This window comes from Apiospora kogelbergensis, assembly GCF_038363985.1.
Source record: "Apiospora kogelbergensis strain CBS 113332 chromosome Unknown utg000001l_segment0_segment0, whole genome shotgun sequence".
Taxonomy (NCBI): domain Eukaryota; kingdom Fungi; phylum Ascomycota; class Sordariomycetes; order Amphisphaeriales; family Apiosporaceae; genus Apiospora; species Apiospora kogelbergensis.
The window spans coordinates 4,506,217-4,534,036 of record NW_027117418.1 but is presented as its reverse complement, the minus strand read 5'-3'; the positions used below and the strand labels follow the sequence as shown (position 1 = coordinate 4,534,036).

Genomic DNA, 27,820 nt, shown 5'->3' with positions numbered 1-27,820 from the left:
ACCCCCACCGAGGCTTGTCTCATGATGGACGAAATCCGATGAAAGCGATGAAAGCGATGAAAGCGATGAAAGCGATGAAAGCCGGTGAGCAGAGAAAACGTCCACTGGAAGAACAACAGTATCGATGAAAGATGACGGCAGACAAGCTCGAAATGTACTGGGGTTTCTGCTTTCCTAAGTAGGAAAGCTGCGCGCATGCAGTGTACAGGTTGAGTCTGCATCTCGTCTGGTAGGTAGGTAATCCATCCATGTATACCCAAATGGAAACAAACCGGTCAACCGGATATCATCTGATGCCTGGCTTGATGCAATGCAGATAAGTACTAGTCCGGGGTATCTCTTGTGTGGTTGACCTGGCCCACAAAGCGCAATGTCGGCAGCCAATCGGATGGCCTTAGCGTTCACGTCCACCTGGACCTGGAGGAAGCAGGGGCCTGGCCAGCTAGCTGTACCTGAAAGTCCAGTAGGCCGTCTGCTGCCAGCCATCAACACATCAAGAGCACAATCACAATCCTCCAGGCCATCTCCCACAACCTGTCGTCGGAATCGCCAACAACGCCCCTGACCACTGTCGCCGACCGCCGACCGCCGACCGCCGACCGCCGACCGCCGACCGTCGCCATCCGCCGTCATCCGCCGCCATCCTGCAACATGTCGACAATCACTACCACGGCGCTGCAGTCGGCACAGCCTCCGATCTTGCCCTTGGAGTTCAACGCGAACCAGCCCACTACCATCCGCCTGTACCCGCTGTCCAACTACACCTTCGGTGTCAAAGAAACCCAGCCCGAGGAGGACCCTTCCGTTCTGGCCCGCCTGAAGCGTCTGGAAGAGCACTTCACCGCCCATGGAATGCGCCGCACGTGCGAGGGCATCTTGGTGTGCCATGAGCACAACCACCCTCACATCCTGATGTTGCAGATCGCCAATGCCTTCTTCAAACTCCCTGGCGATTACCTGAAGCCCGAAGAGGACGAGCTTGATGGCTTCAAAGCACGCCTGGACGAGCGCCTGGCCCCTGTGGGTAGACTCGGCGAGGGCGAGGAAGCTGGTGACTGGCAAGTCGGCGATTGCTTGGCTCAGTGGTGGCGACCCAACTTCGAGACCTTCATGTACCCCTTCATCCCCGCCCATGTAACGCGGCCCAAGGAGTGCAAGAAGCTCTACTTCATCCAGCTGCCCCAGACCAGTATGTCCATGGCCTGCCCTCTGTTTTCTATATTGCCTGATTTGAACATTAACCTGGTGAACAGAGGTGCTCAGTGTCCCCAAGAACATGAAGCTTCTCGCCGTCCCTCTCTTCGAACTCTACGACAACACGCAACGCTATGGACCTCAGCTGTCCGCGATCCCTCATCTTCTGAGCAGATACAACTTCGAGTTTGTCAACGATGATGGCGATGTTGTAGCCGCAACACCCGGCTCCGCCCCTGATGGGTACATGCCTCGCACCAAGGTTCTAGCTGGAGATGACGAAGACATGAGAGATGACGACGGCGCTACTGCTTCTGCTGCCGCTGCTGCTGCTGTCCAAGAATGAACGTGCGTGTGTGACTGCGCACACGCGACCACAACGTATTTGGCTAGAGAACGGATTCTGGCCGAGTCTGGCATAAGTGTGGGGGAGATTGGCAACGCTACGTGATTCATACCATCACAGTACCTTCAACGAAATGATGGCATTGGGCCGCCTCCATTATTTGAAGATTGACTTCATGGTGGTCCTTGTTGCCTATTGGTGATGTCGAACAAGTCAGTGTTGGAGTGGCGGTCTTGACGTACAATGCTCCGCCGAGACCATAATTGACCATAGATATCCAGCCGAAGCTAACATGGCGAGGGGCGGTGGTTATTTGAACGTTGACCCTTCTCAGCCATCCATACGAAGAGGCCACCGCCAAATTCGTCGCCGTCTTGACACGGAGGCTTCTCATTGTACCGGGGGAGGGGATACGGTCTTATATGCGTGTAATATTGCGCGATCAAGAGGGATCAAAGAAACGTTTGGCGTTCCGGAACCTTAGATGGGGGGATCTATGCGGCGTGGCAGCGATGAGTTGATCCACTCCAGCTTCATTTTACTATAAGATATCTTGTCTTCGGTGCTCTATCATGCCTTCTCTCCTTGAATCGTAGCCACTACCCGCCTCGAATGTTTGCTCGCGCGAAACTCGAGGTACCAGATACCCTGCCAAGTCCCCGTTGCCTACATATGTGGTGAGTTACTTAGAACAGCAGTATGGTTGGTGTACACCTGGTAGTAATACTTACGAGCTTGCCGTCCTTGATTGGGATCGTCACGCTTGCTCCGATCAGCGCGCTTTTGATGTGAGCCTGCGGATTGTCTGTCAGCTCTGCCATCATGCCCTGGTTGGTTGGCTTTGACCCCTGTTCCCATGATGGGCGAAGGGGGTCGTGTTACTCAGCCGTGCAGAGAAGACACACTCACCGGCATGTCGTCGGGCCCCTCCGCACTGTGTCTGTACAAGTCCTGGCCCTTGGGGCCGGCCTCGGGCGCGATGCGGTCGAGCGCGTCACTCATGTCGGCGCGGACATCGTCGTCCCAGTTCTCGTTGAGGCTCAGGGCGCAGCTCGTGTGCTGGACGAACAGGTTCAGCAGGCCGACCTTGTAGCCGCGCAGCTCGGGCAGGTTTTCTACGACGTGGTCCGTCACGAGGTAGGAGCCGCGCGAGCGCGAGGGGAGCGTGAACTGCTTTTGCGACCACGACATGGTGACGGGTGGTGGTGGTGGGGCAGCGTGGGCGGTATGGGTGGTACGGGGGGTCGCTATGGGGGATGGGGGCGCACTGCTGAGGAGATAGGAAAACGGGTAGAGAAGTAGAGTGGCGGGCAGAGAGAGGAGGTGGTGAAAGAGGCTGGGGAAGAGGCCGATAAGAAAGAGTAGTAGGAGGCTGATGGTCAGTATATGCTCGGTGGATGACGGCATGGTCGTGTTGGTTTTTGGTGGTTTGCATGGTGGGGTCGCTGGAACGAGCTTCTTGGACAACTGGAGCTCTTTCTATATGTATGCGTGGGAATGATAGGTCCACGTCCAGGGGGTTGCATCATGCAATCCCCGGGCAAGCCTCAACGTGATTTATAGGTTGGTGGCCTATCAGCAACGAAATCAATTTGACTATAAGACACGGTCCTTGCTCATCCTTCGAACTTCAGCCAGCCGTCGGAGAGTCTAGAGCTTCGTTTTGGGAGGGCACTTGTTATGTACAGGTCTATGGCATGCATCAAGTCCATACGCCGGGATACTTCTGGTGTGAGAGGCCCTCATTCTCAAGCCGTAGGATACTGAATTGAGACCCCCCTTGTCTATGCAAGCGGGTAGGACGTCTCGGGGAGTGACTCTAGATGTTTCCGGTTATGCTCGTGGGCCTATATCAATGGTCCGGTTAGCTTTATTGGTATCAGGAACCCGCCCCAGGCGCGGGAGGGTCGTTGACAGCTTGAACATACAAACGGCAATCCACAGTATCCGCAAGGAGTGATTTCGGGCTTGTCGACGTTGATGAAGACTCGGGGGTGTCCCATGGGGCCGCCGCCGCCATCGCAGGCCACGACGCGGTCATGGGTCCAGCGGACGGGTTGCTTGTGGATCAGCTCGATGGCCGCTTTGGATTGAGGCTGAACACGCCCGTTAGCACCGCTTCGCTCGCCAACATGTCGGGGGCCCGAGAAGCCTGCCATACCTGGAGATCGAAGTCTGTCTGCTCGAAACGCGGGCCGGTCATGGCCTTTGCTCTCGCCCGCTGGCTCCGCGACCAAATATCCTTCCGGTTCGGCGCCTGCATCAATCCTCGCTCCTCGTTCTCGGCCAGCCCAGTCGAATCCTCCTCGCTCTTCGCCTCCGGGGTTGTCTCCGCCTTCTTCTCCAAGATGGCCGTCTTGGCGTCGTTTACCAGCCGCCGGGACGAGGTCGAGAAGGTGGCACGCTGGGCCAACGAGGCGCGCTGCGGCAATTGCAGTGCCGTCCGGGCTACTAGGCGTTGCAACATGATGATGGTCGGGGTGTGCTTCGGTATGCCAATTGGCTCGTTCTGGGCGGGTTTGGCCGGTCAATTGCCGTCGTCGTCTCGTCGGATCGATTGGAAATGCTGCGAGGTCAATTCGTCAATGCCGAAGCCGTCAAGCCATGGAAGCTCTGGAGTCCGTGCTTCCTGAAAACGACGGACCCACAGCTCGGGTACGTACTGTAAGCGTAAACATTATTCCCCGCCGTTGAATTTTTGGAAAGGGCGCAGCGAGCGCGCTATGGCGGCAATCACGATACATGGCGAGAGTGCACGCCTACTGGTAAAAGCTTCAATCGCAGTGGACATCCAGCACGCATCTTTGGCATATAGCAGGTGTCACAGCTGAAGGAGCAGCCTCGCCACAATCCGTTCTTTGCGCAACCCGAGTGCCCCCAGCTGCGAATTACCAACCCAGTCGCATCCCCTTGTTTACTCAGCAGCACATCGACACCATGTCCGCCCCTACTCCTCCGAAGGCCATGTCTTCTCGCCTCCTGACGATGAAGTTCATGCAGAGAGCTGCAGCTTCTGCGCCATCGCCACCCGCTACGAGCCCCAAAGGTGAAGAGCAGTCGTCAAAACGGCGGAAGGTGTCTCATGAATCAATCGCCAATGCCCCCGTCGATGTCATGGTGAATCAGCAGGCCATCCAAGCGGCTATAGACGAAGGGGAGAAGAAGCGTGAAGAAGCCATCGTAAAACACGCAGCCGAATTGGGAGACGCCCGATGGGTACTGGATGTCCCCGAGAGCCCTATCAACTCACCCCGTCAGGTGAAAGCGCCTCTTAATGTGGTACAGGTTGGCTATGCGCAAATTGATTTCCCAGATGCTACGGAACATGATACAGATTCACCTGGTGACTCATTTGAGAAGGGCCATTTGCTCCGTCGCTACAACATGGACAAGAAAACAGTAGGTTCTATGGTGCCTCAGTCCCGCGATCGCTCTTCCTATGCTTACGTATATACAGGCCAAAGCTGAGTCTAGCGACTCCGATGCCAGCTCTGACGATGACGACCAAAATTCTGCATCTGATAGTGACTCTTCAGAAGACGACGGCTCCGCTCGTAAATCATATGGCGGCCGGAAATCACCTGCTACGCCACGGCCCGAGATACGGAACAAACGGAGTGCTGAGAGAGAGAAAGCGCGAGAGCTAGCAGAGAAGAGGCGTAAGAAGGAAGTCAAGCTGAATTCGTCAAAGTCCAGACCAGTTGGTGGTGGTCTCTCCTCAATATCTTCAGGTGGTGGAATCTCTTCAGGTGCTCGACAAGGACAGCCTGGAGCAGCCAGCCCCTCGTTCAAATGCCACAGTTGTGGCAAGCCTGGGCATAGCTTCAAATCCTGTCCCAACAAGCGACGCTGAGCCTCGCATATGGATGATGAGATTCCTTGATGATGCCCCTTTTCGGGGCATGTCCATTCATCATGAGGTCGAACGGATCATACTCAAGTTGCTTGAAGTTTAGATTGAAATGGCGGTTCCATCTGTTCGCTTGACCAAAGCGCAGACTTTCCAGTCCAAGACCTGGTCCTTAGTCTGGTCATTTGGGCAACTTGGCTCAATCAACTGAGCCTCTCTGCGACGACATCAATCTCGCTAAGCCGTTAGTAGGTCGTGTCTGTCTCCCTTACATAACTCCTTCTAGACAGCAGAAACCCCAGCTACCAGCAGCTGGGTGGTCCTTACAGGGAGTGGGCCCTCGACGTGATATAGCCTCCCGTTGGAGTCACGGGCTCAAGAGTATCATTATGCTGCGATATGCAGGGTATGCTCTTGGCTGCTAACGGGACTGCATCCGGTCGTAGCCCGTCAATGGTACGCCACATACTATTCTGAATGGGATCCTTGGTACAACTACCCGCTGTGCTTTGTCAGAGTGAAAAGGATAAATACTAGGATTTGAACCCCCAAATAGGGAAAGTGATACATCACATCGACGGGCTAGCGAACGCATGAATACTGCACTATCTCTAAACCATACATTACATCAGTCTACCGCGCCATTGAGTGTACCGTTCCCAACACGGCACTGATCGATATTCATGGTTCGTCCAATCGTGCAGGTGTCACAGCAGGCGAGCAGCAGCAGCAACCACATCATATATTTGCCCGGAATGGCATTCCATTAGTCTAGTTCATCCAAACTATTATCCGAATGCATCGCAAACGGCAGCTTTGCCTGGCCAATATCGTAAGCTTGATGAAAGCATGAAGTGATAGTCCAGAGATCTTCACCGATAAACTGTTTCCCTATTCGCTAAGGTGTGAAGTAGCACCCCGACGGAGGTCAGTGGACATATATATGTATTGATTTCCTATCCTTACCGAGACCACGAAGCAAGGATCTGAGGAGAGCTGCCTTCTTCGCGTAAGAAAGCGACTTGTGCATCTGTTACTGACCATTTTGGTCCGGAAACTCGGTTTACTTGGAGAGGCCCTCGGGTTGGGATTCAGTAATTAGATGCGAAGGACCATATTCTCCACGTCAAGAAACAAGACCCATTGAAACACAGGCCCTCCCAGTCTCACTCTGCAGACGGGAGAAGACGTGACCACTACGCTGGGTACCGCGGATGGAACGCCCGCTGCTGGCTGCTGCAGCTTGCTGGAATATTGGCAAACCCGATCCCCAGCTTTGGAAGCAGCAGGCAGTGGCGCTTATGCAACGTACATGTATCCATGTCTAGGATGGATTTCCCCAAACAGGGCACGAGTACTGCACGAGGCTGGTCAGGATAGCGGCTGCCCGCTCTCCTGCCAGGATTCTCCCATGGGCGATGTCGGATCGGATATGGCTTGTCATGTATACTTTGGACCGTTTGGCGCCCCCAACATTCGTCCAGGCCTGACAAGTGCACAAACATGGCTGTGGATGATGTTAAACTCAGCTCCAGAAAAGCACGGTGGGGCTTTTCGGGTTATTTCTGTGATGGGATACCACCCACCCTGCCACCACTTCAACATTCACATTGTGGGGGAGTGTCCATGGTGGACGATGCGACCTTTTCGGCTCCTCTTTTCCGCCTGTGCAGTAGAGTAGTTGGGTAGCATCAGGGCTTGCCTGAACCTTCTGTGTCCGGTAGGTAGTACTGAGCGATGAGATCATGTACATATAAGCACAACGGCTATGCACAAGCTCCGTACCCGGCCAAAAGTCCGGCGGTCCATGTCGCCCGTGTATTGGAGGCGCAAGGAAAAGAAAATAACGACTCAAATCTGGTCCCTCCGGGATTCAGGTATCCTCTTTCAGTCTCTCCTCCTCCATCATGTGTGCTGACTAGCAGCATGAGTCGCTCGAGGAGTTCTTTGATGGATGATGTCAATGGGCTCTCGTCAAGTCGCCTTGCCTGCCTTGCTTGACTCCGCGATTGGAACCTTGATGGCACTCATTTTGAGACACGATAAGGGCAAATATAATCATCCTAGCATAGACCTGGGAGCGATCAAGTAGCAAGCAAGGGGGCAGCAAGACTAGAACGATGTAAGAAGGGCCTCCAGAGTCGATAGTACTCCGTTCCGTCATGCTTGACAAGCTATAAACCTCAATCATAAATTATTCATGTATATTCAGCTTAGTATATATTTTGGGTGTTCTTTTGTTGCAGCTTTTAAGATAAAAGCTATTTTCAGTTGGCCTCAGAACCAATAAACATGCAAACGACTGACGTGATGCAGATGCATCAATATAGTTAATTATGATGACGTGGGTGGGTAGATAGATATTGATTAACAACCCTATCCTATGCAATCTCCTATCAGTTCAGCACATAATATATCATTGTCGGCTTTTAAAAACGAGCGGGAAGCCATAATCTGTGTATATGTTAAGACGTAATCGTCCTGTCAGATGATGTTAATTCAGGAATGTTGACGCCTCATTTCTGATACTCCGTAATTAATGAGGGGTGTGCCAGCCAGCCTAACCCTATATCAGCCCCATTGCGCCCATCGTCAAGTGAGTTTATGATACCTGCGATGCAAGATACGAGACACGCATATGTAGGTATGTATCATCATAGCGACCTAATCCTGAGTAAATGGGCAGGGACATGGCCAAGTGAACTTTCCCCAAAAGCAAATTTGTTCGACTGAACATGCCGTGTAGACATTTCGTAACTCGCTGATTCGATGTCGCGGCAGCCCACCTAGCATCCTACCTTACCGCCTCATACATACACTATTGAAGCGAAGGCACAGTCATTCACCCCTAACCTCTAGCTCTAGCTCACATAAGACAACATAGAGTCGGTATCTACTTGAGTACCGCGGCGCAACGTCGCAGCCGGGAATTTGATGCAGACCGCCGTCAGTCACTTCCATTACTATGATATCTATCCATTGCTACGGCATGCGAACTCATTGAGCAAGCAGCTTGGGGTTCCAAGGCGAGACGAGAACAACCGTCACATACATGCGTAAAAAAATGCCATTTTACAACCCTAGTGCTGCTGGCAGAGGCATTCTTGTCTTGGGCGATCGTCTGCAAATGTAGACATTGATTGGCCCAACGGGGCGGGAGACATCGCTGAACGTCCAAGTCACATTTATAGCGGACCGCAATGCTTAAGAGCTTGTCTCTTGAACCTCTTATGTACTCTTGATTTCCACGTGAACTACCGGCCTTGGCCCCAAACACAAACCACAAAAGAGCCGCCGCACAAAAGTCGGAGGGGGGAATGCTGTAGCTGAAGCCGATCAGTCTCTAAAAGCACTGACTCGAGCGATGCAAACTGGTATCGCCGGGCTACTCCCTACATAACAGCAAGTTCTTGAGTCGTACAGCAGCGCCTTTTCAGGACACGTACGGCATCACTGTCAATTTTGCCCCGAGGCTGCTGCTTCATACTAGCTTGGTACGGCTCTCAAGGTTCCCAACGGTGAACCTCCTGCCTCCATCACCGCCATCCCCACACGGCCCGATCTTTTTCAGTTGAAACACATTTATCAGCGGGCTACTTGTCCCGGAGCCATCCAAGTCTTATGTTACTAGCCTTGAATCCTGCCAGCACTTTTCCTCCCCAGAACCAGAGAGAAAGAGAGCCTGCGTTGCGTAGGTAACCAACACTTGGCCACAGCCAACTAGCAAGTGCTACCAGGTGCTCGGTACTCACGCATATTACACCATCACGTAACCACCATCCCCGGTGCCCTCGCAAGCAGGTGGCAGCCGTTCAACGACTCTTTGTGGCGATAACACGCAACACACAGCCTCAGCTCCACAAGCGGCCACGCTGCCCACGAACTGCCGCCTCCGCCTAGCCTACTTGTATTGCATTTGTCAACCTTGGATTCAATCTCCCGCGCACACTCTCACATTCTCATCACTTCCGGCCGACTCTGCGCTAGGCGTCTCCACTGCTAGCACAGACCCGGCCCTTACCTTACCTGACGAGCTTGAGGTGTGTAGGCAGGCCGCTTCCATTCATCGAATCACTTCCACGCTTCTGGCTCATCTCTCGGCTTGCATAATTAACAAGTCCATACATACGATCCCTTCTTTTCGGTAGACACACCTGTTTTGCCATACTCGGTGCTGAGAGGCCCTCACAAGTCAAGCACGCACCCGCAACCTGTTCATCTACTACCCCCCTCTCCGCAAACCCACCCACGCATTGTGGTGTGCAATAGCACTCCAGGCTCTACGTCATGGCGCCATCTATACCTTCCCAGAATGGGGTTGTGCAGGATGTTCCGATCCGGGAATCGAGCCAACAACCCGTAGACCGGGTTACCGACAAGCTGGAGACACCTTCGCTGGATGACCGCAGTTACCGCGTTGTTCGTCTGGCCAACCAACTGGAATGTCTCTTGGTCCACGACCCGGAGACAGACAAGGCAAGCGCGGCTTTGGATGTCAATGTCGGCAATTTCAGCGATGAGGATGACATGCCAGGCATGGCTCACGCCGTGGAACACGTAAGTCCCATCGTTTCCTTCAAAATAACAACAGAGACAGATGCACTGCTCAAACAGACCGGCTGACGGCTTCTTAGCTCTTGTTCATGGGGACGAAGAAGTATCCCGTGGAAAATGCATACAACCAGTATCTCTCGGCGCATTCGGGCCACTCAAACGCCTATACTGGTGCAACTTCCACAAACTACTTTTTCGAAGTAGGCGCAAAATCCGGCGAGGGCGAGGAAGCATCCGAGTCTCCTTTATATGGCGCTCTAGACAGATTTGCCCAGTTCTTTATTGAGCCGCTGTTCCTCTCCTCGACCTTGGATCGTGAGCTGCAAGCCGTTGATTCGGAGAACAAGAAGAACCTGCAGAGTGACCAGTGGCGGTTGCACCAGCTCGAGAAGAGCTTATCAAACCCAAAGCACCCTTACTGCCACTTCTCCACAGGTAATTTCGAGGTTCTCAAGACAGAGCCTGAGGCACGCGGCATCGATGTGCGCGCCAAGTTTATGGAGTTCCATGGCAAGCATTACTCGGCAAACAGAATGAAGTTGTGTGTGCTCGGCCGTGAACCCCTTGATGTACTGGAGCGCTGGGCAGCTGAGCTGTTCTCAGCTGTGCCCAACAAGAACCTGCCTCAAAACCGGTGGGAAGACGAAGTCCCATTTGCTAAAGACCAGCTGAAGTGGCAGTGCTTTGCGAAGCCTGTTATGGACTCGAGGGAGCTTAACCTCTTCTTCCCATTCATGGATGAGGAGAAGCTATACGAATCGCAGCCCAGTCGGTACATCAGTCATTTGATTGGACATGAGGGACCTGGCAGTGTTTTCTCTTACATCAAATCGAAAGGCTGGGCCAACTCGTTGAGTGCTGGCGTGTATGCCATCTGCCCCGGCACCCCTGGTGTGTTCGACTGCCAGGTTCGGCTCACCAAAGATGTAAGTGCTACCCCCAATGCCTTAGCCAAGACCCTAGGCTAAACTTGATACAGGGCTTGATGAATTACAAGGAAATCGTCAAGGTTTTCTTCCAATACGTTGCTCTGCTTCGAGAAACACCGCCGCAGGAGTGGATTTTCGAGGAGCAGAAGGGTATGGCCGATGTGGACTTCAAGTTCAAGCAGAAGACACCAGCCAGCCGTTTTACCAGCAAGATCGCTGCCGTTATGCAAAAACCATTGCCGAGAGAGTGGCTACTTAGTGGGCAGAGCCGACTCCGGAAGTTCGATGCGGGCCTCATTGCCAAAGGGCTGGATTGTCTCCGGCCGGATAATTTCAGAATGACTCTGGTCTCCAGAGACTACCCTGGTGACTGGGATCAAAAGGAGAAATGGTATGGGACCGAGTACAAAGCCGAGAAGATCCCAGAAGAGTTTCTCGTGGAGATATCAAAGGCCGCCAGTGCTGATGCCAAAGCGCGTCTGCCTCATTTGCATCTGCCGCACAAGAACCAGTTTATCCCAACCAAGCTGGAAGTCGAGAAGAAGGAAGTCAAGGAGCCGACCTTGGTACCGCGCTTGCTACGGAACGACAATGTGGCCAGGACCTGGTTCAAAAAAGACGACACCTTCTGGGTGCCGAAGGCGAACCTCGTGGTCAGCTGCAAGAACCCTATTATCTTCGCCACTGCAGAGAACTCGGTCAAGGCGAAGCTGTACACAGACCTTGTACGAGATGCTCTAGAGGAGTATTCCTACGACGCAGACCTGGCAGGCTTGCAGTACAACGTCACTTTGGACTCCCGAGGCCTTTTTGTCGAGGTGTCAGGTTACAATGACAAACTCCCAGTCTTGCTAGAGCAAGTTCTGATAACCATGCGCGACCTGGAGATCCGTGATGAACGCTTTGATATTGTCAAAGAACGGCTGTCTCGCGGTTACAAGAACTGGGAGCTTCAGCAGCCGTTTACACAAATCGGGGATTATATCTCGTGGCTCACCTCAGAGCATGATTTCGTCGTTGACCAACTCGAGGCGGAGCTCCCTGGCATTACCGTTGAGGCTACCAGAGCCTTTCACAAACAGCTCATCTCTCAGATGCATATCGAAGCCTACGTACACGGCAACCTGTATAGGGAGGATGCCCTGAAGCTGACCACGATGATTGAGAACACGCTGAAGCCTCGCGTGCTCCCCAAGGACCAGCTGCCAATTCTGAGGTCTTTGATGTTCCCCGCCGGTGCCAACTATCTCTATAAGAAGACGCTCAAGGATCCTGCAAATGTCAATCACTGCATTGAATACTATCTCCACATCGGCAGTAAGGGTGACCGCATGGTGAGAGCAAAGACACAGCTGCTTGACCAAATCATCCACGAACCTGCCTTTGACCAACTGCGCACCAAGGAGCAGCTTGGCTATGTTGTCTTCAGTGGTCTGCGAGGTTGCTCAACAACCTATGGTTTCCGGTTCATTATTCAGAGTGAGAGAGCTTCTGAATACTTGGAGTCGCGGATCGATTCGTTCCTGAGCGCTCAAGCTACTGCGTTGAGCAACATGAGCGATACCGAATTCGAGAGCCACAAGAGGGCCGTGGTGGTCAAGCGCCTGGAAAAAGTGAAGAATCTCGACCAGGAGACTGGAAGACACTGGGCACAAATCGCCAACGAATACTATGATTTTGAAGCAGGTATGGCTCTCATTCCCCGGGTGCCGGAAACATAGATTTGATACTGATATTTTTACCCAACCTAGCGCAAGAAGATGCAACTCATGTAAAGCAGCTTACAAAGTCCGACATGATCGACTTCTACTCGAGCCACATTCTGCCGGCCTCGCCCAGCAGAGCCAAGTTGGTCGTGTACTTGGAGGCCCAAGGAACAAGTACCAAGACTCAGGAGGCAGCCTCGGCCGAGAAGGAAGCAGAAGCTGTACCCAACAATGGAACCGTTCCCTACTTGATTACGGACGTCAGAGAGTACAAGTCTCAACTTGTAGCCAGCTCCGGGGCACGTCCGATACGGGAGCTTGGCTTCTTTGAGGATTTTGACTCGAAGCTGTGAGCACACCGTACTGAGGGAAATATACAGCAAGTGCAACCGCTGCGGCTGACACGGTCTTGGGCTGCTCCGGCATTGGTAGGCGCTGGTATACGTTGTCAATCTGGCATTTCCTGTGCGAGTCGAAGAAAGGACACGAATGGGGATTAGGGGAGGAATCGGCAACACCAGAGACAGGGTCCGTAGGCAGAGTAGATGCGAGCGGTGGCATGGACGGAGAAAGACTTAGAGAGCAAAACACAACAGCAACAGTCGCACGACACTTAGGACGAGTGAAAATCACATTCGGTATCGGGTCAGAAGCCTAGACGACGATACAACAGACAGATAGACCAAAGCCAGCAGAATTTCCAATCCAGTGCCTGCGTTCCTTGCCGAACAAGGTCGAGCGAGACTTGTTTAATTGAGAGAATGCTCCGTCAATCATGGAATATTTTGAAGTCGAGTCAAGTTGGCCGGCCTGCCTGCCAAAGGATGGATAACTGTGCGCATGACCTCCCCACCACAACTGCCCATATTACTTACTGTTCCGATGCTTCGTTCTGAGGCATATAGAGGTGCTGTAGCAGCGGTATTAGCGACCCGATTTTCCCATTTATAAATTTTCTTGATTGGTAGACTCGTTGCCCGCTCAGATCCGATCTTACATGGGGTTTGGCCAAATACTCCCCAGCCCAGCTGCCAATGCCAGCGCTGGTGACTGCCCAAAGTTAGGGCATTATTCCTGGCAGGCAACAGTTTAGGTAGTGCTTGCCTTAGGTGATTAGCAGGCGAGAAGGGGAGGACCCATCTGCTGTACCATACCCTTGTACCGTAGCCAATAGCTGGTTGGTTTAGTGACCTTCCACTTTACATTCACTTGCTCTAGCCGTGTCGGTGTCTGATATTTGCATCCCGCCTTACCACTACGCAGCCCATGTTGGAATCTTGTTATTCAACCTTCACTCGCTGTGCTCACCTCCGCCATTACCGCTCTCTTCTTTCTCACGGCATTTTCTACAAAGCCTTAGCATCCCCATCCAGAGGGCGGTAACAGCACTTTCGGCACCGCCGACTCCCACCGCCAAACCATAGGAAAAAGCGAGCCGCCTCAACTGCACCCACACCACACATACTTGCTTGGTTCCCCACCATTTACACGCCCACACACCGAAGTTTCTAGAGCTGCGTTCGCAGCTCGCCGCCAAAACGTCGTCTTCAAAGAAAAGGAAGATATCCAACCGGCAATCGGCCAAAGGCGACAGTTTGGCAATACGAAACAGCTCTCCAGACGTTCCAATACAGTCGTGTGAGACCGACATCGATCCCGACCCGAGCCTGTCCTTCACTTCGACTACACCATTCCCTCCAACTGGCAGCCGCTCACCTGCCTATATTCGCAACGACTCGGTGCCGCCCGCTTCCAGTCTTCCCGCCCATCTGCAAGCTACTTACTCGGATTACGTATCATCTGCTGCCAGCTCGCCCTCTGCTGCATACGCCGACCTGAGCATCAACAGCGATCGCGGAGGGGATAGTCCTCTAGCTGCCGAACCGAACTCGGCGGGCGCGACAGGGTACCCCGATCCCCGTGGATCGTCTCCCTTGCAGTCAAACCCAGCCACCACCGGGCTATTATGGGCGGCGCTGCTGATTACCCGGATCGAGCTTCGTCACCATTAAAGCGCAGGGCTTCCAGCATGGATCTGGAGGCAGACTCAGCACAGACGGGAGGGGACCAAGACGTTGAGATGGCTCACGCGGATACAAACAATGGTTCTAAAGAGTTGTCGCAACCAGGGACGCCTGCCCAGCAAGATAAAAACACAACGACTGGGGCCAGCCCATCAAGCGGTGCGCCCCATGAGTCGCAGGAAGATGATGCCCCATCTATCACAATGACTGAAGGTATGTTGAAGAAAAGCGTCAGCATCTTCTCTATGCCGAAATCTAACATTGTTTGCGCAGCCCCTCAGCCACCCCAATCCATAGAGGGTCACATAAAATCCATTCGGGCCTTCTGCGAAGAGATGGCCACAAGACCTCTGGAAATCGGCGAGGAGGGCTATATAGTGTCCAAGAAATGGGTCACTTCCGTCATCGGCGATGAACGACATGCCAAACATGGAGACGTTGCCGTTATGGACGCGAACAATGTCAGCCCAGTAGACAACTCGGATATCATATGGGAAACCATTGAGGATCCGACAGTAGGCAAGGCGGCCGATGCTATGAAGAGGGTTTTTGTCCGATTAAAGCCCGGCCTTAGCATTACCGAGGACTTTGAGATATTCCCCTCTGCTGCCTGGGAACTCGTCAAGCAGTGGCCTGGACTTGTTTCTGGCCAGTTACCCATCATTAGAACTGCCCGCAACACTTCGGACAATGAGCTTCAACCCAACATCCAGTTCGAGGTCCATCCACCAGTCTTCACTGTCCACCGTTTGTGGTCTGAGGTCAGCCCGAAGCCCGTCAATCAAGTTCTGAAGGCGGATCCCGCCCCTCCCCCTGTGAAGCTAGCACGCAGCAGCACATGCACCTGGAAGGCTTTCTTGGCTCAAGCAAAGAATGTCACGGACATTCCGCTCAAAGACCGAGTTCAAGTTTGGACCGTTCCTCGGAAACTGGCAGCAGGCCCACCAGATGCCACGGCGGCCCCGACACCCCCGGCATCGCCCAGTGACGTCGCCGATCCTCAAAACCCCCAGGATTCCTGGGTCTCTCTCCTCGTACCGGTGACTAACCTGCTCCAGTTAGAGGACAAGAGTGATCGTCTCAAGGTTGATTTTCGCGATGTAACTACAGATCCGAACTACAATGGGCACATGGATCTCGCCAAGCTAGGCCTGAACAGTGACCAGACCGTTGTCCTCGATGAGCATCTTGAGGGGACATTGTTTACGTCGAATTACTCTCCCAAAACAGCCTCGGGTTCTGCCAAGTCCACGGCTGCACGCAGCAGCTCAACAAGTCTTGCAGTGAACCGCAGTATCAGGAGCGGACGGACAAGCCCTGCCCCGACCGCCGGACCAGTGACGCGGGGACGGGCACAGAAGTCTGGCAGAACTATCGGATGTACCGGTCTGTCCAATCTCGGCAACACGTGTTACATGAACTCCGCTCTGCAGTGTGTACGAAGCGTTGAAGAATTAACCAAGTATTTCTTATCCCGCGAATGGGAAAAGGAGATCAACCGTGACAACGTCTTGGCGCACAATGGCGACGTAGCCGCTGCGTATGCCCACCTGCTACACGACATATACAAAGAGCCGCCGCCGAACTCTGTTACGCCTAGGCAGTTCAAGAATACCATTGGTCGATACGCTCCGGCCTTCTCTGGCTATGGCCAGCAAGACTCCCAGGAATTTCTGGGTTTCCTGCTGGACGGGTTGCAAGAAGATCTCAGCCGAATCAAGAAGAAGCCATACATTGAGAAGCCAGACTCTACGGACGAGATGGTCAATGACCCTGCTGCCATTCGGGAGATGGCGGAGAAGGTTTGGGACATCACAAAGAAGCGTGATGACTCCGTTATCGCGGATCTGTTCACCGGTCTATACAAATCAACATTGGTCTGCCCTGAATGCCAAAAGGTCAGCATCACATTTGACCCGTTCAATAACTTGACTCTTCCCCTGCCCATTGAGAACAAGTGGGCGCACACCATCAAGTACTTTCCTTTGAATGACAAACCGATCAATATCCGGGTTGAACTTGATAAGACATCTTCGATCCAAATGTTGAAGCAGTATGTTTCCGACCGGACGGGGGTCCCGACCGCACGTCTTCACGGTGCGGAAGAATGGAAGGGAAAGTTTTACAAGCAATACGCCAATGGCGCATGTGTGTCTGAGGAGATTGGGCAAAGTGACAATGCCTGGGTCTTTGAACTGGAAGCGCCGCCGAGTAACTGGAACTCTGTTGAAAGCAAACAGCTGGAGGGCGGCTCGACTAAGAATAGACGCTCTATGGTGGAGGAAGCTGAATCGCCGGGGTTGAAGGTGCTTGAAAGGATGCTGGTGCCGGTCATTCATCGGCGACCGTATGCCTCGCGGGCATCGTACGGATACCACAAATGGACATTTGCTTGTGTTCCCCATTTCATCGTTGTCACGCCAGAAGAGGTCAGTTGTATGAGCACAATCATGAAATCTACTCGCGCTAACTTGCTTTGTTGTAGGCCCGTAACGAAGATATTATTCGCCGGAAAATTCTCCAGAAGGTAGCAACCTTTTCGGGTCATGAGGCCTTTGCTGCATCACAAGAGGTTGATACTTCTGACAACACAGAGCCTGAAATAGTCACTGTGGACGGAACCGAAGGCGATCCCAGTATAGAGACCAAGACGCAGGCCACCAATGTCAAAGTCACCGCCCAGTCCGTCGAAGGCGAAGATGACATGGTGGATGTCACTATGCAGGACGCAGGTGCTGCGCCTACTGAGTATGTTCCTCCCCGCTGCCCACCCTTAAGCCACAGGATGCAAGAGCTTACACATCAAAATGCAGGACGCCCTCTGGTATCCAATTCAACACCATTCCGCCACCGTGGGTGGACGTCGAGAAGTACTTACAGCCTGAGCTGCAGAATATGTTTGAGCTCAGCTATTGGACAGAGCACGGTTCGCTACTTGCAAGTGGTATGCAAGCCGTCACGGAGGACAAGGATTACCCTAAGCTGTCATCAAGGGTGGTCGACCCGGCCTCGGAAGATGCACCTGACAATGCCACGAATGGCACAGCGTCGAACGAAGACAGCAGTTCTGATGAGCTATCGCGCCCAAGCCTCTCTAGCCACCAGACACGCATGGCTGAGGAGAGTGAAGAAGAAGAAGACGCTCCTGTTGTGAAGGTATGCCCACGACAATCACTTTATTTAGGGCATTACGGCACGACTGGTGACCTACGCAAAAAACGCAAATTACTAACATACCACCAGGTCCTACCTAAACCAGTGGTTAAAGGCCCCGGGGGACGTAAAAAGATGAAGCCACGCCAGCAGTACGGCAAGGGAGCCAAAGGTGGGAAGGCTGGTAAGAAGCGTATGAGAGAGCAAGCGCATTGGAAACAACAACAAGCGCAACAACAATCCGAGGTGGAGCCACAGACGCCGCCGGAAATGCCTGATTCTGAAACTGAAGCAGGCACACTCATTCGCCTTAGGGAAGGAATCGTTGTTGACTGGAGTGAGGGTGCTTACAATGCCCTCTTTGACGAGTCGCAAGCTACTTGGGATCATTGCATCGAGATGCCGGATCCAGCGTTAGATCGGGCTCTCGAAGCCAGGGCCCGCCGTCGCAAGCATGGAATTACACTGGACAACTGCTTAGACGAGTTTGAGCGTCAGGAGGTCCTGTCAGAGAATGACAGGTGGTTTTGTCCCCGGTGCAAGGACCACCAACGTGCCACCAAGAAATTCGACCTCTGGAAGACACCTGACATTTTAGTGGTCCACTTGAAACGCTTCAGTTCTAGCGGATATCGAAGAGACAAGCTGGACGTCTTCGTGGACTTCCCACTCGAGGGCCTCGACCTTACTCGCCGTGTCCAGAATTTGGAAGACGGCAAAGACGAGATATATGACTTGATCGGAGTGGATGATCACTGGGGAGGACTTGGGGGAGGCCACTACACAGCACGAGCTCGAAATTTTGTGGACGGCCATTGGTACTCCTACAACGGTATGTTTTTCGGCCAACGAAAGCTATTGACACCTTTACTGACAACTACGGTGGACAGACTCTTCAGTGAGCAGAACATCGCCTGATAAGATCGTTGACTCGTCTGCGTATCTCCTGTTCTACCGTCGCCGTTCCGAGTTACCTCTCGGAGGGCCACGGTTCAAGGAGATTATCGAAAACCTGGACCACCCCGCTGCCGGAGAGGAGATTGACGAAGCGGGGAAGGCCAGCGTCTCGGCGAGGGCTCCTCCCAAACTGGGTCGCCGAGCGCCTTCCAGGAGCAAGAAGCCGCAGTTACTCACCGGCGCCGACTCGGAACTGGTGGTAATGGCGGCGTAGTCACCGACACGCAAAGTGACGATGATCTTCCTTCTCTGTCCAGGATAAATTTCGACAGCCAGGCAGTGCAGCCGAGTATTGAGGATGAGGGAATCGATGTGACGGACAAGCCCACGCATACTTCGTTAACTTCGGATTGGAATTTCGACTCGTTGCTCACTGCGGAGCACATGAACCCGGGCCAAGACAGCGGTGTACCGGGCAGTCCGGCCGGTTCAATGGCAACCAACGAAGCTCAGCACGACTCGTCGGGTGACGAACAACTTCACAGTTCCCGCAATGCCTTCAGTCCCGAACCCGACATGGATATCCCGGGTGCCAGCCATTATGAGCTTGGGCCGTCTACCGAAGGTGAACCCCCGGCCTACACTGAGTTGCCGCCGCCGGATTCCCGAGCAGAGATTGATCGGGAGGACATGAACCGCATATGGGACAATAAACAAAACATACTTAATGTTCCGGTACCAGGCGGCGATTCGCACTCGGAAGAGGCTGCAGAGATCCATCTTGATGGAAATGACAGGAACAAGATGGACTAGGCATCCAATACTGCTACTGTCACTTCCAGAACGGTGTCCCCTAGTGGTCGATTTGGGTATTAGCCCACCCTCATCCACTGTCTGTGGGTGGTACCTGTATATTGTCTGGCGGTGGTAGTTACCATGGCCTGGGAGCTCACCGACACCATCCGGCGGAAGAGCCTCGGATTGCTTGGTAGCTCGCACGCTGCCAAAGATCAAGATGTGGGGGGATGGACTTCACCCCCAGTGTTGGTGCCAACCAGAGGATTGGTGGTTCTGAGCGAAAAGCGAAAACATAGTGATGAGTTATGAAAATGAAAGGCGTATCCAAAAACAAGATGGGTAGGACAAGCAGTGGCTGCATTATGGCTGATGGTTATGAAAGCATGTATAGAGCTAGACGAGAGACGGCGGTTCTGCATGGTATCACGGACGCGAAAGAAGACATGGAGCTAGATAACAGATCGGGCCCGAGAGTTACATGTCCAAAGTAGCAACTATCAAGGGGCATTGGCCGATACCTAGACAGCAAGTATATAAGGGGATTGTCTGTAGCGTCATTGCTATCGTCGCTTGGGGGTTGACGTGCGGGCAAGATAGACAAGAGGCTCTTCCTGAGACCTCGCTCACAATAGACTGTATCCCCAGCGATCTGCACTCGTGCCATGCGCCGTCTTGTTGCACCTCAGAGCTCGAACAAGAAGGGTGAGGCCGGGGGCACCCGCAAAGAGTCGTTCTCCGAGTAATGCTTGCGAGGGCAACACATGGATGCGGATGGACGAGCATGGGCGGTTTCAGCCACTCATGCCGGGTTGTCAATCGCCAATCCTCTTCGTGGTGCGTGGAGGGTGTGCAGTGTGCCAGCGAGGCTGAGGGCAGCAAATCTAAGATGCGGAGAGTATCGATCTGGCCAAGTGTCCCGGTAATTTCGCACAGGACTTGCCGCTCCACTTTCGGAGTCGGGAGCACACCCTCTTTGCGGTTGGGTGGCGTGTTCTCAGCAGCCCAATTGAGTAGACGGCATGCAGCATCGGGCTGGAATTGACCGTGTTGTGCTCCGTACATAGTAGATTGTCGTATATCCATCCTGCCATCCAGTCACCAATGTAGAAGGAAGAGAAGCAGCTCGTCTTACCCGCCACCCGCGAAAGTGCCGCCCCCCCCTCTCCCCTTGCCCCTGGAAGCCCAGGAAACTTCAGGGATTCTCTTACGCCATCTTACTTCCTTCCGTGACACAACCAGACGGACTAGTCGATCTTACACCGGATCTGGAAGTTTTCTAGAAACCGATGGGCCCACCAAATCCCGGGTCTGGGGTGGTTCGGCGTGACGAGGCCTGCATCGGCGAAGATGCCCAATCCAGATCCCATCCGTTCAACCCTTGCGCGCTGGACGATCAACGGCTATCGTCCCATGTGATGTGCTAACGCCAACGCCAGGCGGGTCACACATGGTAGCAAGCCGGCACAGGCTACGATTGTCCCCTGAAGCAAGGAGAAGAGGCGCCCGGGAGCATGCATCGGAGGTCAAAGTCGCACGCGGTGCCGAGGTTTTGTTTTCACTTTCTTCTCTCTTTCTGAATAGCTGTGGATCTCCGGTCTTCCGTCCATTTGGTATTGGCGTTACCCGTCCCCTGTACAACGGCATGGCCGAAGCGAACTATTGTATCGCGACGGGCCAACTCTACGCACTTTGCACCGACGGTCGCTAGTCGCAGAGCAGCCGCAGAAGCCCAGTCGTCGCCAGCCTTGAAAAACTTGGAGGTCCAGGGAGCCGCCTTCCTACCAATCACTGCTAGACTGGCAGGCCGGGGCTAGTGTTAGAAGTTAAGGTTTCTACATAAGTAGTATCAGCTCACGCTAGGTCTTGGTGGTCGTGATAGTTATTATTATGTATTAGAAGCCCACGTTAGTCACGTACGGGTCGCCGGAAAGCATCCAGCAAGGAAGAAGAAGAAGAAAAAAAAGCACAAGGAAAGAAATTTCTTGCAACGGTACCGTGTACTAACACTACTAACGCGTTCCCATAACCCACACCAGATAAAGGGTCTTGTTAGCGGTTTCGCTGCCTGCTGTGCCGCCCGGCGCTTATTGTAAGGAGGTTGCGAATAGTTGGAGGATGCCAGATGCTAAGATAGGAAAAGGTGCCGGCAGTGCTCCGTGTTTCTTTCCTCTTCTCTCGTCCGTAAGAGCCGCGTGCTCGCGAAGCGTCACGGTGTGTCTTGTCCGCCCTGGCCCGCAGCGCAGGGCGCCTTAGTGGAAATCAATCTTGGCACGCCGCCCATCTTTCTCCCATCTTTCTCCCATCTTTCCACGCGCCTTCTAGAAGGGGGCCAGAAGCTTGTTAGACTTCGTTAGGGCGCGTCCTACGAACCTGGACAGACAAGCATGCATACGTGTGCTACCTGGTCCACATGCACCCCTCATCCAGCCCATTTCCCTTATACGTACAGCCAGTCAACGTCGCGTCTTTGTCGTGCTGACTCTTCTCGAAGCTTGATTGCCCTCGGCTAGAAAAACCCAGAGTGGAGGGAAGCCCCGACCAGACGCGCCCAACCGGGTACTTGTGCTACATTCCACCTTTCCGTGTCATCATCCCTTTGACTGCTCGGTGCGATTGCCACACGGGAGGGAGAAGGGAGGAAGGATCGATCACGTAGGAGAACCTACTCTGCACGCTGCTGTGCGTGAGAATCGCATTTGTTGGCTTGACCACCAGCCAATTCGAATTGGTGCGCGATGCTAATCGCTATGCAGTCACTACGGAAGTACCCATGGGATAGCAGCCCCAATCGTCAGTCTTGTCTCATTACCTATGTATGTGCATACACAGAACCCTTAGTCTAGCCAAGACAGCACGGCTCACCATCGAGATGAGGCTTACTGTACATATTGAATATGTAGAAAACGTAAAGACCCGCAAGTCTCTTTTCCCCTACCGCGAGAGAGTCGATTAAAATGGAGTTCGAGGTCAACACTTTACGTACTATAGACGACAGGACCTGTTATGTACGGAGTCGCCAGTAGCTACTGGCAGACTAAGAAAGAAGTAAAGCACACAAGCCGCCCGGGCTCGTCATCAATAGTCGTGCCACATATACATACAATACCCGCAACCGGCATGTACAGGGGGGTTGGTTACGTATGTACATATATAGACTAGCCACCGAGAGAAGGAGAAACAGTTGCAGGAGGAGACCAAGGCTGCAAACACACGGGCAGCGGGCAGCGGACGTAGTTGGTTGTGCAGAAGGGAGAAGGGAGTTGGGGAGTGGATCGTCCAGCAAATGCCGGCCGCCCTTGTACGACCCTTGCCTGTTTAGCCACGCCGATCGAGGTCTGGCTTGGTCCTTATCGAACTTCAAGACACTTGGTTGATAGGTAGGGAAGATTGGCTGCGTGGTTTGTAGCCCTACCGCCGGCCTTCCCCCTTCCCAGCCTGGCATGTATGCATGTCGAGGCAATAAGAGGGAGTGGCGAACCCCCCGCCTATACTCACTACATGTATATTGATTGTTTGAGTAAACGGCGCCGAAGTATGTAGGCCTCGTTTCATGGCGTGCTGGTAGGCATTTGCAGCGATTAGCCAGCATATCACCTTGTTTGGTGGACGCTATGACAGCTGCTGCATAGCGGAGGTGCTACACGTATGCAGTTATCAAGTCTAGTGTTGGCGTGCCGGCGTACCTACTTCTTTGCCCATGAACTGCTGCAGGCGTGTGGGAAACCTTGGCTAGCATGGGCTACTCTGCTTTCTGCTACTGTAGCAGCCCAGCAGCCCGCCCCCTCCTGCCTCCCCATCCGCTCGTCTTGTTTGCTCTTAGCACTGCCCTTTTTCCCCATGCATTCATTGATTGGGGCCATTATTCTTCGGGTCTTATCCCAATTCTTATTACATACATGCGTACATACCTCGATCGAGTATTGTTTCGCCTCCAGTCCTGACCTTCTAACCTTCTGGGCCCCATTTTCTACTTACGGCGGAGAGAAAGATCGAGCGATAAAGAGAAAGAAAGACACTGGACTTGGTTTGCGCATCATAGCAAACCCCTCGTCAATTGACTTTGAGTAGAAGACGGCCGACAACAAACATATTGTGATCTATTGCTCTGCAGCACACAGCGGTCCTGTGTCCCAAGACAAGACGAAGTCGACCGAACAGGGCAGGGCAGGATTGGACAAGACAAGACAAGACAAGACAGACCAAGAACAGAGCGGCAGCAGCAACAGCAACAACGACAGCAGAACAAGACAGAAGACAGGCAGAGCGATCGATCCACCGACCCGCACCCAGCCCAGCAGTACCCAGCGCACCCACACACGACTGACTTGTGGTGGTCGACAAGGACAACTCGACTGCAACATCATCGACAAAAAAAAGGCCATACCATTCCTCCCCTCAATTCATTCGTTTTCAAATCATCAGACGGGCACTTTCATTCACTACTGGCTACATTGCGCTTGCACCTTGCCCTGTTGTCTGTTGTTTTGTGCATGTTGCCCTGACCGTCCATCAACGGCTGTTCCGTGCTGCCAGGCACTCGACCCGGCATCTTGCAACTGCTCGTATGTACTACTAGGATTCGGCGCAGTTTTAGATTGATCGGCTCTTTCTCTCTTTGCTGCCCACACTATTACTATTACTACTACTACTACGGCCAGACAGACCCAAGCGCTCGCTCAGATGCGACCACGTCCAACCCGGGACTTACGACGTACAAGTACTACTGTTACTGCACCACCACCATCATTCCAGTCCTTTTGCTAGAAACACATTGAAACAACAGCATCAATTTCTCTTGCAGTGTAACCTCGACACGCCTCCGTCGTTTTCTCTTCTACCTCTGCCAGATTTCCCACCCTCCCCTTCCCGCACACGCGACCTGCCACCATACCACACAGCGTAGCCATCAGTCGCGCGCCATATACTCCATGTCATCAATTCCTCGCACCGACTCGAGATATCTTTGCCTGGTCTTTTGCGACTTTATATAACAACCGGCCCGTACCTGCCGACTCCCCCGAACCCGAATTCTGCCGCATGCGTGGTCGCCTCGTGCGCACGATTCACCCTCTCAGCTGTGCTGCAGAAGTGGTTACCAGCCTGCCAAGGCGACATCTTTTTCTGCGGTTGATTGGGAAGTCACAAGGCTGCCGGCTCCCTTTCGCATCGGGTCGCATTTGGACACGCCTGTCGAGACCGAGAGGAAACACGCCGTCGCAAACACGTGTTTAGGTGTGCTCCAGTCGCAAGACTGGCGGTCGTCGCCATACCAACACCATCGCAATGGACAGTGCTACCTGTAACGTGATCTATGTTGATCGCAATGTGCGATGCGACACACAGCTGGTCAACTCTTCTACGGAAGAAGACATTGGCACAGCATTGGGCGATTCTGGCGAGCTCCGAACCAATGTTCAGCTTATACTGTATGCTTTTGGGAACGGTATGTCGCACCTCAATATTTCCCTGGGCGTTGAAAAAAAATACAATTGCTAACTTGAGATCTACGGGCTTATAGCACATGTTTGTTCCACCGGGGCCACATGCATCTCGACCCTCTTCGAATTGCACGATACATCTATGATCGAGCTGAAGCCCACAATAGTGCTTATAGATGTTCCTCATGACGAGCAAAGATCAGCATCCAATTCCTCCCGCGACCCGTCACCATACTCGCAGGGGTCTGATAGAGCCAGTCCGGAGGAGTGTGCGGATGACGAGGCCTATGGACTCAAACTGTTGGATAGAATCGTTTACGAAACTCATTCGAGGAACCTGTCGAAATTGGTCGTTCCTATTCCGGTCGTGACTTTTCCTTTGCTGCAGAGTCCGCCGGCGGAAGAGCAGGAGACCAGTCAATCTTCCGATCGCCGCACAGATTCCGAATATCTGGACCATTCACCAGACGCAACATGGGCATCAACGAACCGCACGATTCTGAAGACATGCCTGGACTCCGGTGCCGTCGACATTATGGCCAGTCCTCTCCACACCAAAACTATGACGACACTCGAGGTACACGCCTATCGGGCTCACAAGGAAGCTGCGAGGGAGCAGCAAGCCCAGCTCGAGATAACTAGGGGTCGCAAGAGGTCTTGGGTGGGTGTCCATGACGACAAGGCTCCTTTCTCTTACCTGCGAGAGGCAATGGTGTCCAGTCTCATGACCGGCATCTGTAAATCTGGCGACGAAGACAACATTCCTGGAATTGGCAATGTCCGGGTTTGTGTCTCTGCAGAGAACCGGACCGAGATAGCCCAAGCCATTGGGAGGTGGCATTTCTGCGCACACGATTTCTCGGATGACCAGCTTCTCGTTGCCGCAAGTCTTATGTTCAGGCACGCATTTTCTATGCCTGAACTTGAAAAGTGGCGGTTACCAACCGGTGAGTTCTAGAAAACGGCATCCTCTTTTCCTGTCGAATGTGCTCGGCTTATGCTCCTCCCAGATCAATTAACCACGTTTCTCGTGGCGTGCCGGGCTGCGTATAACACATTCGTGCCCTATCATAATTTCCGACATGCCGTCGATGTTCTGCAGGCGACGTTTAACTTCCTAGTCCACGTTGGCGCCCTGCCGCCGTATCCTCTCCAATCCGGCGCAGATGTTACACCAACGCCGAAATCTCCTCTGGCAGCCTTGCTGAAACCGTTCGAGGCGTTGACCCTCTTAATCAGCGCAATTGGCCACGATGTCGGCCACCCCGGAGTCAACAACGGCTTCCTGGTTGTGCTTAACGCCCCGCTAGCCCAGCTCTACAACGATCGATCCGTTCTCGAGTCCTTCCATTGCGCTGCCTACTCGCAGATTCTGCGAAGATATTGGCCGGTAGCCTTTGAAGATACCAAGATGCGGGGTCTCATGATTAGTTCTATTCTTGCCACCGATATGGGACTGCACTTTGATTACATGACAAAACTCGGTAACCTTCAGGAGAGGTTTCAGGAGAACCACTCGACTGACGGCTGGAATGGGCGTACACTGGAATCCGAGACAGCTCTGATATGTGCACTTCTGATCAAATGTGCGGATATTAGCAACGTTGTGAGTCCATATCCCCTTCAGCATCTTCACATGTGACGAGATGTACTAAATATTCATATCTAGGCACGGAAATATGACACTGCTCTGAAGTGGATGTACATACTCTGTGATGAATTTTCGAGACAAGCCTCTATGGAGAACCAGATCGGGATTTCTTCGTCTCTCATCGCAGAGCCGCGCAAAGACTTCCTGTCATTAGCAAAGGCGCAGCTTGGGTTTATGAACATGTTCGCCATCCCTCTTTTCCAGGGAGTTGCAGATCTACTACCGTCGATGCAGTATACAGTAGACGAACTAGAGGGGAACAAGACACTTTTCGAGACGGCCATCGAGGATCTACCTGAGATGGAGGAAGAAAGGAAGAAGCGCTTGCAAGGGACGCTATCGCCGCGGAGTATGAGTATCGCCATTGCGCCTCAAGACTCGAGAGACTCTTCATCGGGTAAGACGCTTGGCCCGCTTCCACACCTGAACGAACACCAAACGACGATGAGGGAGGAGGGTTCTTCACCAACAGGGCAGCAGCCTACGAACATGCCGAATATTCCCGGAGAGTACAGGGAGGTCAATGGGATGTCGAACGAGTTCGATTCCACAGCCGAGTTTACAGCAATCGATCCGTTTGGTCTGAATGACGCCGAACACCACGTGGGGCGCCGTGGAAAGCAACGTTGTAGTGAAACCACCGAGGGTAGCAACTCGGTCCCGTACTCGGCGGGCGACTGGGCGTCTCAAGCGACCAGTGCTACCACCGGGAAGATGCCACTGTCGCCCAGTACGCAGGGTACTAGCATTATCAGCCAGGAATCACTGGAGCGTTCACCAGACGTTCAGGCTACCAACATGGCATCTTCTGACATCAACCACCTCGCACCGCCCATGCACCCGATTGAGCCAATGACCTCGGAAGAGGACTTGTCAAATGGAAGTGGTGGTGTCAAAGAAGATAAGTCTCTGAAGAAGAGGCCAAGCAGATTTCGCATGAACGCACTGAATCTCTTTCGCCGGCACAAGACCGGCAGCTCTCCGTCACGTGGGGAACCAGGCGCGGGGGGATGAAGACCATACGAGAAAGGGTCTTGGTGATAAAAGAAGCGCCGACGGTACAGCCGTCATGCAATACGATCAGCCGTTCAAAGCGCCGGCAGATTGGTTATCTTGGAGACAGATGATTTGCCTCGATACCTATCGAGCAACGACACAAATTGATGTCGAACATGAACGACCGCTGCTCCGGCCGCTCTGACATGAAACTTCCTATATGCGAGTACTCGCAGTCAGCCATAGCGCCTCTTGCGAGCTCGGTTGTGGCTCGCCATGTCGGA

At 53.2% G+C, this 27,820-nt stretch overlaps 7 protein-coding genes across 7 annotated transcripts; 5 read left to right on the top strand and 2 right to left on the bottom strand.

The window, feature by feature from the left end:
- Positions 1 to 651: 651 nt before the first annotated feature.
- PG998_001436 (cleavage and polyadenylation specificity factor subunit 5) lies at positions 652 to 1,540 on the top strand (the record flags this gene model as incomplete). The annotated part of the gene is made up of 2 exons (XM_066868254.1): positions 652 to 1,189; positions 1,254 to 1,540. The coding sequence occupies 2 exons, from the start codon at positions 652 to 654 to the stop codon at positions 1,538 to 1,540; spliced, it is 825 nt and encodes a 274-aa protein (XP_066736669.1).
- A 570-nt stretch (positions 1,541 to 2,110) lies between these two features.
- PG998_001435 (uncharacterized protein) lies at positions 2,111 to 4,007 on the bottom strand (the record flags this gene model as incomplete). Its single annotated transcript, XM_066868253.1, has 5 exons — positions 2,111 to 2,206; positions 2,272 to 2,334; positions 2,450 to 3,019; positions 3,469 to 3,636; positions 3,702 to 4,007. 5 exons carry the CDS (start codon positions 4,005 to 4,007, stop codon positions 2,111 to 2,113), a joined length of 1,203 nt encoding a protein of 400 aa, XP_066736668.1.
- A 137-nt stretch (positions 4,008 to 4,144) lies between these two features.
- Positions 4,145 to 5,393, top strand: PG998_001434 (uncharacterized protein; the record flags this gene model as incomplete). Its single annotated transcript, XM_066868252.1, has 3 exons — positions 4,145 to 4,195; positions 4,313 to 4,939; positions 4,998 to 5,393. 3 exons carry the CDS (start codon positions 4,145 to 4,147, stop codon positions 5,391 to 5,393), a joined length of 1,074 nt encoding a protein of 357 aa, XP_066736667.1.
- Positions 5,394 to 9,677: 4,284 nt separating this feature from the next.
- PG998_001433 (zinc protease) lies at positions 9,678 to 12,932 on the top strand (the record flags this gene model as incomplete). The annotated part of the gene is made up of 4 exons (XM_066868251.1): positions 9,678 to 9,947; positions 10,025 to 10,870; positions 10,924 to 12,559; positions 12,625 to 12,932. The coding sequence occupies 4 exons, from the start codon at positions 9,678 to 9,680 to the stop codon at positions 12,930 to 12,932; spliced, it is 3,060 nt and encodes a 1,019-aa protein (XP_066736666.1).
- A 1,613-nt stretch (positions 12,933 to 14,545) lies between these two features.
- Positions 14,546 to 19,466, top strand: PG998_001432 (ubiquitin carboxyl-terminal hydrolase-like protein; the record flags this gene model as incomplete). Its single annotated transcript, XM_066868250.1, has 7 exons — positions 14,546 to 14,816; positions 14,877 to 17,032; positions 17,089 to 17,473; positions 17,524 to 17,759; positions 17,847 to 18,588; positions 18,647 to 18,912; positions 18,990 to 19,466. The coding sequence occupies 7 exons, from the start codon at positions 14,546 to 14,548 to the stop codon at positions 19,464 to 19,466; spliced, it is 4,533 nt and encodes a 1,510-aa protein (XP_066736665.1).
- Positions 19,467 to 20,250: 784 nt separating this feature from the next.
- Positions 20,251 to 20,513, bottom strand: PG998_001431 (uncharacterized protein; the record flags this gene model as incomplete). The annotated part of the gene is made up of 2 exons (XM_066868249.1): positions 20,251 to 20,332; positions 20,383 to 20,513. 2 exons carry the CDS (start codon positions 20,511 to 20,513, stop codon positions 20,251 to 20,253), a joined length of 213 nt encoding a protein of 70 aa, XP_066736664.1.
- Positions 20,514 to 24,734: 4,221 nt separating this feature from the next.
- On the top strand, positions 24,735 to 27,554 carry PG998_001430 (uncharacterized protein; the record flags this gene model as incomplete). The annotated part of the gene is made up of 4 exons (XM_066868248.1): positions 24,735 to 24,894; positions 24,970 to 25,836; positions 25,900 to 26,495; positions 26,559 to 27,554. 4 exons carry the CDS (start codon positions 24,735 to 24,737, stop codon positions 27,552 to 27,554), a joined length of 2,619 nt encoding a protein of 872 aa, XP_066736663.1.
- Between the last annotated feature and the right edge of the window lie 266 nt (positions 27,555 to 27,820).